This window comes from Mastacembelus armatus, chromosome 15, assembly GCF_900324485.2.
Source record: "Mastacembelus armatus chromosome 15, fMasArm1.2, whole genome shotgun sequence".
In the NCBI taxonomy this organism is placed as follows: Eukaryota; Metazoa; Chordata; class Actinopteri; order Synbranchiformes; family Mastacembelidae; genus Mastacembelus; species Mastacembelus armatus.
Genome location: NC_046647.1, coordinates 2,444,750 through 2,462,115, shown reverse-complemented (window position 1 = coordinate 2,462,115; position 17,366 = coordinate 2,444,750). Strand labels below are relative to the sequence as shown.

General features: G+C 38.6%; 1 protein-coding gene across 4 annotated transcripts in view; it reads right to left on the bottom strand.

Moving 5' to 3' along the window:
- Positions 1-17,366, bottom strand: part of piezo1 (piezo type mechanosensitive ion channel component 1 (Er blood group)) — a 79,988-nt gene that overhangs the window by 55,881 nt on the left and 6,741 nt on the right. For all 4 annotated transcript variants that reach the window (XM_026308594.2, XM_026308596.2, XM_026308597.2 and 1 more), the window contains exons 2-3: positions 2,395-2,490; positions 641-806 (exon numbers count right to left, since the gene is read on the bottom strand). In XM_026308594.2, the coding sequence (XP_026164379.1) occupies positions 641-806; positions 2,395-2,490 (262 nt within the window). The remainder of the gene's footprint in view (positions 1-640; positions 807-2,394; positions 2,491-17,366) is intronic.

Genomic DNA, 17,366 nt, shown 5'->3' with positions numbered 1-17,366 from the left:
TGAGGGCAGTTTCAGTGCTGTGATGGGGCCTAAAACCTGACTGAAGATTATCAAAGCAGTTGTCTAGCAGGAGAGTCAGTTGGTAAACAACTTTTTCAAGGATTTTGCCTAAAAACAGTAGGTTTCATATGGGCCAGTAGGTTATTAGCCTGCCAGTGGCATCAAGACTGCTCTTCTTCTGGAGAGGCTTGATGACAGCAATTTTCAGGGCCCTTGGAAATGTTCCAGGCTGTAATGAGTTATTAACTAACTGAGTGAGTTGTGGTAACAAACTGCTTAGTACTGGTTTCAGAAATCTAGTGGGTAAAACATCGAGGCAGCAGGTGGATGAGCTCAGACTGGAGATGATCTCTTCAACTGTTGTGTCATTGACAGTTGTAAAATGTGTCAGTTCTATCAAGTGTCTCCTGGATGGATACAGAGTTATTTGTGTTGTTCTTGTTTACTACCCTGTTCAATAAAGTCTGAGCACGGGACATGTCTGCAATTTAACAACTCTATATTGGGCATATATTTGTTCTATGTTTGTCGTTATGTTTTGCATTTCTGTCTTGTGGCAAATAAGATTTATTTACTCATATATTATATTACTTTTAATATGGAATGCAGAACTGCTGCTAATAAAACACTAGTTACATACCTGGACACTCCTATATGTCTGGTAATGGTGTCCCATTGAGAGCAGTTATCACCTATGGCAACACTGAGAGGAGGATACGTGTATAGTACTGTCTGGAAGCAGATATGAGCCAGCACAAAGAGTAAACTGGTACTGAATACCGCTCTGATAAAACGACCTGTGTGGCCTGGAGGAGAAAAGATAGAAAAAAGACAGAAAGATAGAGGGTGGAGATAAAACAAGCCAAAACACTATTTAATTCACACTCAGACAATGTACTAACAAGAACTCCTTGTCATTATAAATGTAGTCACTCCAGCAAAAGTGGAAAATACACCCTCCAACACCTTACGGGTTCAGCCTTGAGGTACTCTTTGTTTTAAATGCTGACATATATATTGCTTTATGCCATAGAGTTCCATTGTTGTCCAAGTCTGGGAGCTTTCCTCCAACTCAGCCTTAATTATGTCTTAATGCTCAGTGGCAAGGAAGCATTTGCCCTGAAGCAGATTCACATATTGATTGACACCTACAAGTTCCCACCCCTGACACTGACCTTTTGTGCTTGGTTGCCCTAAGGTGCAAACACAACATTTCACAAAACACAACAGCAAAATTAAAAACATTACATTTAACAAACCACAATCACACAGAAAACACAACAAATGTCAGTTTTATATAATAATATAAAATAAAATAACATAAATTCTGGACCAAGCCTTGTTGCTCTCTTTGTTTTTCTTTTTTTTTCCAAACATCTTTTTTTCCTGCCCTTCTTTTCCATATATGCTTTCTTATCTAGTGCTGGAATCTGGAGGCTTGCTAGCCTGCAAGTCAGCCTTTTACAATTATACAGTTTTAGCTCAACTCAGTTTTGGCCATTTTCCATAACTGAGTACCACCTGAACATGGGTGGGGCTGTCAGTATGCTGCATATGTACATTTGCACATCTGCTTATTTAATAAACTGACTGCATTTGGTACAAATGATCCTTTAGAAGCTTTTCTCGTTGCTAGGGGTATTCTAAAACATCGATGTCTCCGCTCCATGTCAAGCCTGATCTGTGATCTCAAGCTTTCATGTCTGCCTCCACTCCTATGGGCAAATTTAGAATCACCAATCAACCTGACATACATGATTTTGGACTGTGGTAAACCCACGCAAGCACAGGAAGAACATGCACATTCACACAGAAAGGTCCCTGATGGGTTGCCGGCCCTTCTTGCTGTGAGGCAACAGTGCTAACCACTAAGCCACTGTGGTGCACTGTTACACAAAGTCTTCATTGGAATATGGTCAGGGTGAATGCTTGGACTTTTTTCTGTTACAAACCTAAAGTCATTGCTGTTGCATGTGATTACTATTGTAAATGTCAGGGGTGGGAGGTGACTCATGGCTGTCAATCAAAATGTGAACAGGTTTCAATTCTACACCTCCCTTTGTGTTAAGCCTTCTGACATTATTATGGATGGACTTGCAGACTATCAAGCTCCCAGACTCCAGCATTGTTTCCCTTTTGCTGTTTTGTTTTGTGAAATGTTGTGTTTTGCACCTTGGGGCCACCAAATAATCAGGTGGGTGGAAGCCTTAAATTAAAAAAAATCCTTCCTGCTTTGAGGCAGAAGTGCTAAATGCTGCACCGTTTTTATAAAATAGAAACAAACAAACAGTTCCCTAGAATTATGGAGATTGGAATAACTTGGTAAACTTGTGATGTGAGGAAGAACAAATAAATGCTAAAGGATATGTGACATGCAAACACACAAGGCCTTACCTCTAATTGTATGTTTGTTGGGACACAGGAACCATGGCAGCAGCAGCAGGTAGAGGAAGTAAACCAGTGACAAAATGTTGTAGCGAAAAAGACAAGCTGCAAAGAAAAAAACATCTGAGTCAACAGTATTAATGACTGTCAGATATGCCAATACCAAGTCCAGTCCAAAACTTAAGCAGTACCCTCCAGTTTGCAGCATTGGTGTTTCTTATCAACCATGAATCATGAAGCCATGATAATCTGATGGATGTTTTTTTTACAATTTTTTCATTGCTTTGGTGCATTTCTCAGATCAATATTGCAGTGTGCAGCAATTTTTTATGTTTCTATAATGGTTTATCCAGCAAATTTGAATATATAAACATGAATCAAATTTGAAATTCTTCATTCCTTTTCAAAATAGTGAAGCTAATCAATAACAGTAACACCTTTAGTTTAAAATACATTTTTGACAGGCTCTTCAAATGCTTCGTGTTATCTCTTTTTTGCGATTGGTCTAATAAATTGTTTGATCTGGCGCTAGATATTCCCCTTCATTGGTGATAGTGACAGCAACCTCTACTAGAAATGTTTAAACTAGAAACCTCTACAAACATATAACTGGCATATTATGAGAATATGTTCAGAAAATTTGCTAGTATAGACTTCTGAACTGAAATACTATTTGTTTTGGTGCCTATGATCATTCAACTGGAATTGTTACGAACTGCTGATCATTTGTGTGCCTGTCCGAAAGCAATTGCAATTTGGAGAAATTGCCCGTATTATGTGCACAAGTGACTACATGATGTGATGGTTGAACCAGTAATTTTGAGAAAAGCAGTTCTGATCTCGGAAATGTACCAATGCAATGGAGAAAAACTTTAAGTCAGCTGTTGAAACTGAGCCCACAGAGAGGGCTTACTGCTTGACTGAGGCAGCATGCTCCTTCAAGAAGAGAAAGCACCATGGACATTTTTCACCTGTATGTATACCACAAAAGAGAGTTTTTGTTAATGACTTTAAGGGATTAGAAAAAATTGCCAACATTAAGACAAAAAGAAAATGTGCAGGTATGTTTTCTTCTGGTAAACACATGAAGCCATAATCATCATCTCACCTAGGATTAAGGTCTGGATTAATCTCAGCCATCTTTGCTATCTGGCCCTTTCAACAAGTGCACAATACCCAATGAGTTACAGCACGTTAAAATGTACTATTGGACACAGCTATACTTTGCATGCAAAAATGCACATATACAGGAACAAGGCTAAATATATTGGTAAAGTATATGATATGACTATGATTTTCAGTAATTTGTGTATTTTATTTTTTATTAACATTAAAAACTATTTAAGGTTTAATGTGCAGTATTAGTGTGATTTATTAGCATAAAGGAACTATAGTATTTATAAATATGGTGTTTAATCATCGGAATACCAACTGTTATATTTTCTTAATCTTAGAATAAGACTTTTAGGGAGGGAGTGGGTCTCCTTCCATAGAGGCAGCCATGTTGTGCTGCCATGTTTCTACAGTAGCCTAGAATGAACAAACTGGCTTTAGACAGGGAATCATGTTTTGTTTTAAAGGTGATGACCACATACCATTAAGTATCCTTAACATAGAGAAGGCCAGAAAGGATTTAGTTTATGCAGACATACAAAATACGCATAAACATACATATTCATACTGTATCTGCACATCTATCCGCATATAGAGTACATTCACTTCATTGCCTCCAAGATTTCATTTCAGTCTCATAAATGTTTGATTTTAATTTGCTATACTAACTTTGTACACCCCCCTCACCTTAGATTAGTTATATGGCAGATTAGCGGACATTTCTCCACATTGCCACACATTTACTTTAGGTGATGCAGAGCAAAACAAATGCATTCCAAATGATCAGTAGCAGTGTTAGTACTGATACAGATCAGGATCCGCACACTGAATGAAATGCATACAGCTGTTTTTTCCTCTGATAAAACATGTTTTCCTGGCTGTGCAGGAATTACACTGGGCCAGAGGAAGGCTGTAAATGTCATATCTCCAACCTGCTCTGTCTTTTTATTTGTTCATCTCTTTACCCCTCTCTATGTCTTTTACAGTTTTATTACATTTCCTATGAGAGATTAAGCAGTACTCAAACAACATAAACAGGGAGGGAGTGGAGGCCCAGCACACCAATAAAAACTCCAGGATATCAAAGCAAGACTGGTTGCTACTGGCAAACTGGTCTGAGGTCGATGTCACTGTCACATCCCTCCCCCTTTGTCTCTCTTTAAATACTTCCACTTCCCTACATTCAGATTGATTTAGCCAATCACTCAAATTTAAGCACATCACTGTATTTCAAAGAAAAGGCTGATTAAATCTTACAAAAATGTCATCTTCCTGACAAATCTTTTCACAATAAGGGTCTTTCTTCCCCACTAAGTGTCTTCCTGGGACATAGCTTCTTCTCAGCCTGTGAGGAAGCTTGTAACAGCTAATTAATAGTCACCTACCAAATTAAGATGTCATGTCAACTGTTATTATGAGGTTGTGGTGTGAAGGGTGATGAAGGAGGAGTGCAGGACCGAAATGCAGGACACAACAAAAGTCTTTATTCCACCTGGATCCACCAGGTTCTGGCACAAACTCTGCCACACGCCATCAGGACAAAACAACTTAGATCCTCCTTAAACACACACACAAACGAACGTTAACGAACATCAATGCTCCAACACCACACAAAGGAATCGAAGGGGTATAAATACATTCAGAACAAAAACTAATTTAACACAGGTGAAACAAATTCTAATAATGAACATAAAGGTATCTACCACAACATAGGCACTAGACAGGAAATTAACCAAAATAAAAATCCAAAACCGAAACTCAAAAGTCCATCCCATGACAGATGTTAAAGTTTATTTAACACTGTTTAATTTTATTCCAAATAAGGTTTCAGTTTCAATCCAGTCCAATCAGAATCTATTACAATAAATTATTGCAAATAAGATACCTCAATTTGTACCGTAGGATTTGCTCCAAACCCAACCCATGATGTGGAGTCTGTGATATGGACATTACTGTTTTACAGATCGAGTAGGTCTCTACATGACAAGTAAACCGAACTGGATGTGTGAAATCCCCTTTAACCTACACTGTAATCACTGTGCCATACAGCGTCAGAGCAGTTCTTGAAATGGCATCTCTAATTTAGTCTGCATGCCAGAGCTTTTTATAAAGTCATTCCACTCCAACTCAAGTCATTAGTGTCATCATGACACAAACACTGATCTTCTTTTCTCTTTTTTAATATACATTTTTAAGGCAGTACACATCAGCTATGTTGGGGTGGAGAGAGACCTCTCAGAAACCTGGACAGGTATATCATCCGAGGGGAGATATTAAATGTGTTTTTATAATTGGGGTGAAGTGATTTTTTCAGGGCTGTTCACTTAATTATTTTCAATAGACATTAGAAAATTTAGGGAAATCTCTGTTAACCCTTTAACCCTTAAGTGAATTGTGTTGGCCTTCAGAGGGACAAAGCATTTCCTCTCTTCTACATGTGAGTCGTGCTGTTACTCCCGTACCAAGGTGTGAAAATGACAAGTCACTTTGACCATTTATGCTTTGTATTTATAGTTTATTTATACTCTAGTCATTTCAAATGGCTTTCCATTTTTCTGCAACAACAAAAATAGTTGTTGATAGTAGTTAAAGCTTATCATTTTCGTTTGCATTTATAATATAATTACTGGAGTACGAGACCTGAACAGTAGTCACTTGATTTCAAAAGGTTTTCTTGCTGTCTCTAATAATTCCAAGAAAGTTTTATAATTTAAAGTTTCTCATAATGTTGGCTCTAGCGGAAAGGTCAGAAATCACCAACTATAAAAGCCAACCCTACCACCACAACATTCTGAATATTCTCACCAACAAATGTCAACAAATGTTGCTTTATCACAGACAGACAGACCCGAAGCCATATAATATATAATATCCAGTATCTTTAAAAAAATTCATTTTTTCCTTTTTCTTTTTGTGACGTCAATGTTCTACCATCAGACCCTTCAAAATATCGTCATAAAAGGGCAAAGAGGCAATTTTACTTTTTAATGCAGAAATTGATGTGCATGCACTCCACAGTTGATGTTGTAAAAATACTAAATGGTTACAACATTTTAACAGATTGGGCAGACCAAACAAAATATTGGTGTGGGATTCAGATCCTGATCCAGACAGACTTCCTTTATAAAACTATGATTATCGGCACAGTACATTATTGTCCACAACTACAATATCAGCCCCAACAGAGAGCAGGCTAAATGTTAAGGCACTCCACCCTGCTGCCCAGTTAATCATCAGACACACCCATAATGATGTCTATGGACAGGCATGATAGTACCTATCTCGCTACAGCACTCTGTCCTGTCACGTTTCCTTTTCAGGTCTAACATTCAGGCACTGACTGTTTCTTTTTGTTCAGTGTTTGATGCAACAGCTGTTACACTTTGATTTGTTTTTTCACATTTCTCCTGGCTGGCAGGCTGTGGTAGGACATGTTGCAACACTTTGTTCCAGTGCTCAGACATTAGCATCTTTTTCTCTCAGCACTGTTGCTTTTCTGCTACATTCTCCTTAATGATAGAGACACACAGTGTGCAAATCATTAAGTATTTGACTCAATCTCCTTAGCTGCCAACACCACATTTTTCCCTATTTCCCCACCTTTCCTACTAAAAGTAGCTCTTCAAAAAGCGTATCTGTTAGTTTTAAGCCCATAGCAACTTATATGATTTAAATCAAGTTCACTCATCCCAACCACATTCTCAGATGGTGCAATCAGTCTTTACGTCAGCTGAATTCCCAATAATCACTGGTGTCGATTTAAATGCTTTGTGACTTAATTCAGAACCTTCCAGGAAATGATGATTTACATTCCTGGTTTACTAGGAAAGTAAGTCCATCCATCCATTTCCTATACCCACTTATTCCATAACCTGGGTCACAGGGATCTGCTGGAGCCTATCCCAGCTCTCTTTGGGTGAAAGGCAGGGGTACACCCTGGACAGGTCCCCAGTCCATCACAGGGCCACATAGAGACAAACAACCTCACACACTCACACTCACTCCTATGGGCAATTTAGAGTCACCAATCAACCTGACATACATGTTTTTGGACTGTGGGAGGAAACCCACGCAAGGACAGGGAGAACATGCAAACTCCACACAGAATGGCCAGGTTGCGAACTCAGGACCTTCTTGCTGTGAGACAACAGTGCTAACCACTCAGCCACCATGCTGCCCCGGAAAGTAAGTCATCCTTCCTTTTCCCAGAGCCTGCACTTCCCGCAGGTGCTGCTAACAGGTATTTGAAGTTGGCATTAACCTGTGTATTTTGTGTGGTTTAAGTGATATTCTGTCCATAAAACAAAGTGCAGATTATAACTGTATGTAAAAATTGTACGTATATACATATGTAAAATTAAAGATTACTGGTTACTGAGAATAAAGTACTAAATTACAGGCATGTGACTCTAACAGCAACTCTGCATCTGTATGACACACAATTTTATGTTGCAACTCTTTTCTTTTGGTGTTGAAAATGATAACACATACACACACAGCAGAGTCACACAAAGTTATGTTGAAACCACTGTTAGATGTTTGCTTCCATTGCGTTTCTTGGAAGAATAAAAAATTAGACTTGCCTGGGCAGAAAACTGATAAAGGAATGTTACTAGGGAGAATCAGAAACACTTAGAAAGGCTGCCACATAAATGCTCACAGTCATCAGCTGCTTGCCACAGGACTAAGACTTGTACGTAAACTAAGACAATGTGATATTTATCTATAACCAACTCCTGTGTCCCCTCTTCCTCCTATCCAGCAGTAAAATATCAATAATAACTACTGCTCTGGCAGCACAGTGACTCCCAAAATGAATGGGGACTGTAAAATATTTAAAATGTACATGATTTAGAAGTTATGATCAACAATTTCTTCAGTGTTGTTACTTCCAGTGTTCTGTAAATCTCAACCTAAATGTGTAAGACAAAAAAATCAGAAAGTTGTGACAGATTTAATTAAACTGAAAAATTAAATTTAACTGCATATATCAATTCATCACATCATTCCAAGTGTTATCATGGTTGGAGTTGGAGTTTTCAGTTCAAAGGACTTCTATTTAATGACTGACAGTGTTTGCCATTTTAGTTTAATATGTTTAGCACCATGCTAACACATAATGATGATGAGAATGTCATTCGTCTGCAGGTAGTTTGTCATAAACAAAAGCATAAGACAAAATTAAAACAAACTAAAGATAAAATATAATTTTGAGCTGATGATGTAACTAGATGGAAAACCAAAGTATCACCAAAGGTATTACAACTGATCCCAAGGAGGACAGGAATCTCTGTGAGCACAGATGAGTGCATGCATAGCTGGTGCTCAGAGTAGAGACGTTAGCAGTAATGTAGTAAATGTACAGTTTTAAAATAGAGGGTGCAACTAATTAAATCCTACAACTCCTGAACACGGGCTCAGTGCCTAAAGCCTTGCTTTCCTACAGAACCACACTACCACTGTGCATAAAGTGCAAGTTCTGAATAGTCCAAATATAATCAATGTGTCGTGTAGCACCTTTACAAAGAGATTGTACAGCAGAGTGAAACTTTTAAGGTTCACCATACCATAACGCCATCAGTCTACAGTCTTTGTCCTCTATTAGTTTTGTTGGACAACAGAAAATCTAAATACGGAGCAGGTGAAGCTGTAACATCCACCAACATTATTATAGATAACCCAGTAAGTGCAGTCCAGTCCAAGCAATGTTAAGCTCTTAACAGACTGTTGTTAAACTGAAAAGCTCGGGAACAACGCATAGTAAACCTGTTTTACCAGTCATGCTTTGATCAAATTCTTGACTCTTTCACGCTTATTGTGTTTGAAATACATAATAGTAGATTTGTAAAGTCTTGTATTAACATTTATAGTTGCTATTGACAAACAACTAAATGCTAGTCATAATTAGTTATGTTAGTCATAACTAACACTTTCATTCTCCACACATTCCTCTGTCCTGTACCTCACTGGAATGCTGTCATAATGATCAGCTACTATGTTCAGGCTTCATGACTAGAGACTGTGTGCGTGTGTGTGTGTGTGTGTGTGAAAAGGAACCTCACTTCCTCCTCTATTCTCCCAGTCTGTAATCAGAGAGCAGAAGCAGGCACATCCCTCTCTACCAGCTTGTCTAGCTGCTAGGTGGTGTGTGTTCCATAGATGCTTTACTGTTTACAAATAAAAGCGCTGTTAGCCTAGATATTCCCAAGGAAGTAATAACCAAAATTTGTATTAATTAATACATTTTCCCCATTTTAAAGGTACAGGGTAAAAGATTTAGAGCAATCTATTAGCAGAAATGGAATAAAGTATTCAAAAATACGTTATATGACCTTTTTAAAGTCTTCATAAGGAAGGAGTATACCAAACCAAGACAGGGAATGATGTTTTGTTATAAAGCTGATGACCACCTTACCATTCATTGTGCCTACGATGTGAGGGGTGCCGACCTTGCACCTTCAATACACTTACAGGTAAATAAATTTGGTGCCTCTAGCTTTCATTGAATTCCAGTAAGGAATGGCAGCTAGAGGCAACATTAACATCAATGCCAATAAGTTAGTCTTGTCCCCAACCATTAATGGACAAGATGGATGAGGCCACTTCTAGATGAGTCTGACATATAGGCCTACACATATCATATGGAGTGTCTCTTCCAAAGAGAGCCTACATGCTTATAAAGCCCTGGAAGCATGTAATTTTGTTCTCTGTGGTCCTATGTGTTCTGAGGGCAGGTGAATTACAGTGACCAGGTTTTAAGTGACAGCCATACAATGCTTCATAAACAACTTGCACTGCTGTGTGAGCAAAGTTTATATCATATGCAAACACAATAGTGAGCCCGTCCCTGTCAATTCACTCTCTTTTTATTGCTTGAAACACAAATTTCTACTTCTCTGTTGAAACGAATGTTTTCCCTTTGGAATGCAGAATATTTTTCGGCCGCCCCTTGAACAATTCAAGCAGTTTACTGCACAAAGTCCTTACCATATTACTTTCCACATATAGTAGACTTTCAGTTATTCCACTTTGTTGCATGTAACTGTGTTATGTTGTAGGTGAGTTGTGACAAGGTCTACTTCCCTGTGGACTAAACCTACCCTCCCAAGCCCACCCACAGAGTCAGCAACACAGGAAAAATGAGTGGAAAAACAGATATCACTGGCTGGCAGGCTATGCTGCAATACCTAACAGAGAGGAGCATGAGGACCAATAGCAGTTACCAATAATCATTTCATACACACATACATATGAAATTTTACCCTTTTTATGCACATCCTTAATCAACTTAAAAGTACACTCATAACTTGGGTTATGAGTGTACTTTTAAGTTCTACCCTTCTAGCCTTTCTAATTCCCTGCCTGAGACTTCCCTAGGGTTGCCACAAACTGAGAAAGTCTATTCACTGTGCCCTCAAACACACTTCTTAAGAACTCTTATTTGGCTTCCTGAATCTTTGAAAGAAGACAGGGCATAAGAGGATTAAACCATGATACACTGCGAAATGGTTGGAAAATAAGAATTTGACATTTGTTTCGTTCTTTCTTTTTATCAGTGTGCAGGCATATTAAATTCTGCCCTGAGCTGGTAGAATAACAGCAATCATGATATCCTCCTCGAAAGGCAGCAGTACTGTCAGTGTGTTTGATTTCACACTGCAGTCTGGAAAAATCAACAGGTCTAATACAGAACTCATCACAACTGATAGCAGTGAAGCTGCTTGTGATCATGTGATGCAGGTTTTTTTGGAATGGAACTGAAATTCAGAAAATTGAAGGGAAAATATCTAAATTAGGAGCCACTTGTCATTAAAGAACAAAATATATAGATGTTCATATATGGATGAAATTATTCTGACATTTCCAATTTGAAATTGAGCATAAGGAATTAAAGGATTGGTCAAAAACTCAAATAGGTCTGTTGGCATTGTAAATGTATTTTAATGGCATAGACAGAATAACCAGCCCACGGTAGGTAGGTTTTGTGTGTGAAACCACCCACCATTTTGGTTCATGTTAAACAACACAAAAGGTAAAAAGTGTGGTGGTGTGGGTGGTGACAATAAGTATTCAACAAGTAGAATCATATTATAGTTATCTATTGAATACACATGCAGTACCACAAAACCTAAAACCAAATGCAGCTGGAAAGGGATTTTAGCAGTTACTTAATTGACAAGAGAAGAGAAAATTTCATATTCCATGAAACACATGGGAAGTCCCTCCCACACTGTGGCACACGTCCCACGTGCTAAGCATTGTGGGAATCGGACAGAAATTACAATACAGCGACACCACGGTGATAATGGCAGAGATGGCAGTTTTTGAGCTGATGAAAGAGGAGGAGGGGGGAGAACAACATGTTTGAAGCAGAGGAAGAGGAAAATTTGTTATTAGTTGAAATTGCTGAGGAGATGAAAAAAAGAGTGAACATAGGTGGTATGTTCGGCCAACACAAGCCTTTTGTGTGTCTTTATATGCCTTACAAGATATGTTATAAATATTTTCATACTTCCTCACCACCTCCAGCAGCTATTCCTCAAAACTATACAGTGGAAAAAGTGGGAATGACAATCTTTCCGCTTTAACCACGCCCACTTTAAATTTCTCACTAATCACACAATAGTTGTCAGACACCACCCGGGAAAAAAGCTCTGCTCAGATGATGTGTCGAGAACAAACTGTGAGAACTCCCAAACCAGGGCTGCGAGAAAAAAATGACGTCATACTTTTTTCACAGCCCTGGGAGAGAGAACACATTTCTCTGATTATGTTTAGGCCTTAATGGTGCCCTTTACCTGTCAGCACCTGTCAGCAAAGCTACTGGGTCAAGTCGCATTGTTGAAGCTCTTCTGTCTGTATCTCAGTATGGATAATACCTGATAATACCTAAGTGGATTCAAGCAGACTATATGATGACATTATGCATCATGTTCACCATCATACTGGGAAATGTGCTTTCTCTGGTAAACACAGTGTGTACTGTAGAAACTGACATGCATCGCTCCTCTTTTCCACCGCTCATCTTGGTGGGATATCCTGCAGCTCACAGTGTCAGTATTGTTGGATCAGTGTGACTTTCCTGTACACTTTCCCTTACAGGCTGTGCATTTCTTTTTTTCAAAACTGGGATTTAAAGAGGACATTCTGGACTTTTTTGATACCAACTTTAGGACAAATGAAGACCTCTCCTGTAGATCACAAATTCATGTCTGTCTTGACAACATCCACTAGATGGAGGGATAGTGACTCAATCTGAGGTTAAAGCCCATCCTTACAACCCTGAGTCAAGCATTTATTTTACATAACATCTTGCTAATTACAGACTTTATTAGGAACTTCAGGTCCTCTACCTGTTAACTTAGCTAGCTGCTAGTATGGCCTCTCTCTTCCCACCGCCTCTCCTTCTTTCTCCTGCTCAGTGTGCCATATGTTTAGGTATACACTTAACTCCTTTAGTAATAATGCAACTTGTAAAAAATGTAGCATTGAGGTGAGGATCACTGAATTGAAAGTGTGGCTTCACACTGTTGAAACAAAACTCATTTGAGAGCCTCACTCTTAGTCTCTCACATCCAAACTGGAAAACACAAAAACCAGTTCTACTTGTCATTTTGTACCGTCCACCTGTTCCTTACTCAGAGTTTTTAACTGAATTCCCTGACTTCCTGTCTGATTTAGTGCTTAGTTCAGATAAAGTCATTATAGTGGGAGATTTTAACATTCATGTAGATGTTGAAAATAACAGCCTCAGCATTGCATTTAATTCTATATTAGATTCAATTGGTTTCACTCAAAATGTTAATAAACCCACCCACTGTTTCAATCACACCCTTGATCTTGTTCTGACCTATAGCATCGAAATTGAACATCTAATAGTTTTTTCTCAAAGTCCTCTTTTGTCAGATCATTCTTTAGTAACTTTCAAATTTTTAATTCAAAACCTGTCACGGCACTTTCTGTGTGGAGTTTGCATGCTCTCCCTGTGCTTGTGTGGGTTTTCTCCAGGTACTCCTTTTCCTCCCACAGTCCAAAAACATGTATGTCAGGCAAGGGCATACATGGCAAGGGCATACAAGGGCAAACCATGGGCAGGGGTGGGCTTAGCCCACCCAAATGTCAGTCTTGCCCACCTAATTAGAATTTAGTGAAAGACAGAATTTATCTATTAGTTTTTAGTGATTTGTGCTTTGGTAAAGGCAATCTAAGGTGGGCTGCATGTTAAGAAGTTTGAGGGACAGCTATAGACTGCCTCAACCAATCAAAATACATACATTGATTTTTGGCACCTAAAAGGAAGCCTGTTAGTGGCTCCAGCAGCTGTGATGCTGCTACTGTTGTTTCACAAACTCCATCTTCCCCACCTCCCATTTCTACTGCTGTCAAACTAGAAGCCAGTAAGTAGAAAATGTAACAGCTAAAACAGGACTCCTGTCCAATTATTTTATATTATTTCAGAACTATTAGATGTCAGACTGGGATGAGCAGCAGCCTCCTATGTGGAAGAGGAATATTCTTTACCACAGGATGTTTGACTGACCTATCCCCAAACAGATAGATAACTAAACACAATTTATACTATATGTTTACATGACATCTAAATTTCCCAGAGACTCACTTTAGTGGCCAGATATTCAATGAGTTAATGCTCCATTACAGATAGCAATGTTATGAGCCTTGGAGCAGACACTGTCCTGGCTCTGAGCTCTCCAGAGATGCCATGCTCTTAGTGCACTGACTAAAATGCAACAGCAATCAGCAAACAGAAAATCTGAAACTTAGCTCTGCAAAGTCAAGAAACGGCTACAGAGTTTCATTTCAACGGTAAATTCTCTGGATGCTGTCAAGATAAAAGTCCAAATTCTGCTAATGCTGATCAGATCCCTGTCCTTCCTTGTGTATCTCTTTGGCTCATTCTCACACACCCCACAGTTCACACACACACTGAGTATTCCTCAGTGAGCCATGAAGTCTTGTTAAACTGCTCTGGGATGAAATTGCTCTGGCTCACTGACTTAACAACATTCACACACAACACAAATACACAAGCCACCAAGAGCTGCAGATTTTTTGACTGTACTTCCCAGTGCCACCCTCTAAAACAGGGTGTTTTTAATGTAATTGTTGATATGCCTCAGAGCCAATTTTCTCTCTTCTGACACACAGACTCAGGCTACAGTCTATACAGTCTATGTTAGTATCAACACATTTTTTTGTCTTTTTGAATGTAGATCATGCAGGCAGTTTTTTTTGTGTGTACTGTAAGAGGCACAGTGTGCTTTATATTTTAGTTATTGTTTTATATTATTGTTCTTATAATTTAAATTCTAAGCAAAGTAAGTTTTCAATTGCATGATGTGAGCTGTCTTTACTGTGCATATGACAAAAAAAAATTTGAATCTCGAATTTCTATGCAGTTCTTAAGTAGTGGTCATACAATAATATTTTAATTTGAACTATGATGTCTTACAAGCCATAAATGAATTCCAAATAATTTTCACATCACCTTCATACTTCATGAACCCTTTTGTCCTATATGAAAGTATTAATGCCATTTCAATGTAATTTGTTACTTTTCTTTAAGTCTATGAAAGCGAGCAACAGTCTCTGGGACACAGAGAGTCATGTCAGTGAAATCCACAATTTTACCATTCTGTTATGGAGCCAGAACAGCGTCAGTTAAACGTTGGCAGTGGAAAATAACACTTGGCACTGAAAACAAAATCAAAACTATCAAATAAAACATTGGCATTGAAAGATTTACAACTGTTACTGAAAACAATCTTCTCAGTTTTTGCTGATGGCAGCTTTTTCTTTTCAGTTTTGTTTTTTCGGTTTCACTTTTCTGAAACTGTTTTGGTGTGGAAGGGAGGGCTCTAAGGGGCGGAGCTAAGAAGACCCTAAATACTGCATATTCAGCAGCAAAGTGCACAACAAGGAGTGATGGCTGGCTCCAAACCACTGTCCAGTCTGACAGCCTTCTCTTGACCGTAGACCTCCAGTAAATGGCTCCTGTGAGCAAGTAAATCTGTGTTGAGTGTTATTGCACTTCGTTCTTACTGGCCAGGGATATTGTGCTGAAGAGTGTGTCTGCCTGGAGACTGATTCTGGCCAGCGCGAGCCTTCAGCCTGTTAAATGTAATGTTGGCCCCGGTTTTTAAAAAATAGACACTGAGTGCGTGCTTGTGGTAGCAGGAGGTATGGCTTTGTAAAACTTTTTGAGGAAATGGTAGCTGAATAATCATAATAGAAGAAGAAGAAGAAGAAGAAAAAGAAGTACTTTATTAATCCCCAAGGGGAAATTCAATTGTTACAGCAGTTATTAAATTTGAGATTATTTAAATTTAAATTGATTAATAGTAATTCATAAAGTAATTAATAAAGTAATAAAGTAATTAACTAATTATTTATTTGGGGGGGTTTGTGTGTGTGTGTGTGCGTACATGCATGTGTGTGTGTGTGTGTGTGTGTGTGTGTGTGCGTTATTGTTTATAATGAGTTAATTAATTAATAGCAGAATTAATAGCAGCCAAAGGAAGCAGTAGGTAGTCGCAGCTCATGAATGGAGGTGACAGTCTTTGACGTATGTCGATTTATTTTCGCGCTGGCCTGTTTTACTGGTTTCAGCCAGTTTCACAAAGCAAAAATTTAACCACATTAAATGTTCCAAGTGAACAGAGCCCATACCCAAATTTTCCATTTTTATCGTCTTTAGCGAGGCAAATGGCTAATGCTCAGATATGGCAAAAGTACTCATATTCTATACTTAAGTAGAAGTACAGATACTTGTGTGAAAAAAGACTCAACTGACTCAACTCCTTTGATCAAGTAAAAGTAAAAAAGCACAGGGTCTGAAATGTACAAAGTAAAAATGTTTTTTATCTTCAATAATACACAATATATCTTTTGATAACTCCACAAAACTAAAAATGTTCGACATAAAAAAAGGAATTCTTCTTCTTTTATTAACAACCTGCACAGTGCTGGAACAGGGAACAAAACATAACGCATTCACCATGAATCATTCTTGAAGCCGACAACATTGAACAGTTATTTAAAATATGGCCATGCATGGGGAATGTCTTACTTTTCCGAATCTGCTGCATTGTTGTGGGACTCAGCAATACTCCCTGGATCCCTTTATTCCTCTATGTTGCATTGAAAGTTTTCTCTCTATCATAACCTGTACACTCACTTGATTTCCCTCTCTAGTTAGTTACGTCTAGTACTTTGTTACTGTTAACTTAGTGCTAAAACTGTGTAATGGAAAAGGGGCATAAGTCCTGTACTGTGGTGGCTTTTTTGCTTCAGTTCAGAGGCCAGTGAGACTACTGCTGCTGCACAAGATCTCATCAATGTTCTAACACAAAATATGTGGCAGACTCATTACCCAGAGTCAATGCTCAGGGTTTGAACCTGTTGAATCTGCTGCTCATGTGGCTGCTGCTGTGGACTTGTTCTAGCAGACCTCTGTCAAAACCAATACAACATTATTAAGCTGATGAAAAGCTAACTTCATATCAGCCCAATTCTATGTGGAATAAACAGGACAGACAGACTTATTTGCAGCTCTGGCTGAATTCATGCTGCTTTACAGTCATGCTAGGCAGTGAGAATTACTGTAATTAGATATCCATAATGGCATCTCTCCTCATCTGTATTTTCACTACTTAAAATGGTAATGGTATCCATGAATTCCACTATAACATTCTCACTAGTAGAAACTGTATTTGATGAGGTTTACAGCATAGTAGTTAGGTTGAACGGTGAGGCATTAGCCATGCTGTTTGGTCCTTAATATGCAAATTATATGCAGAACATAGAGTAACCATGTCTCCTAGCCCTGCCCATGACAGCCCACCCTTCCA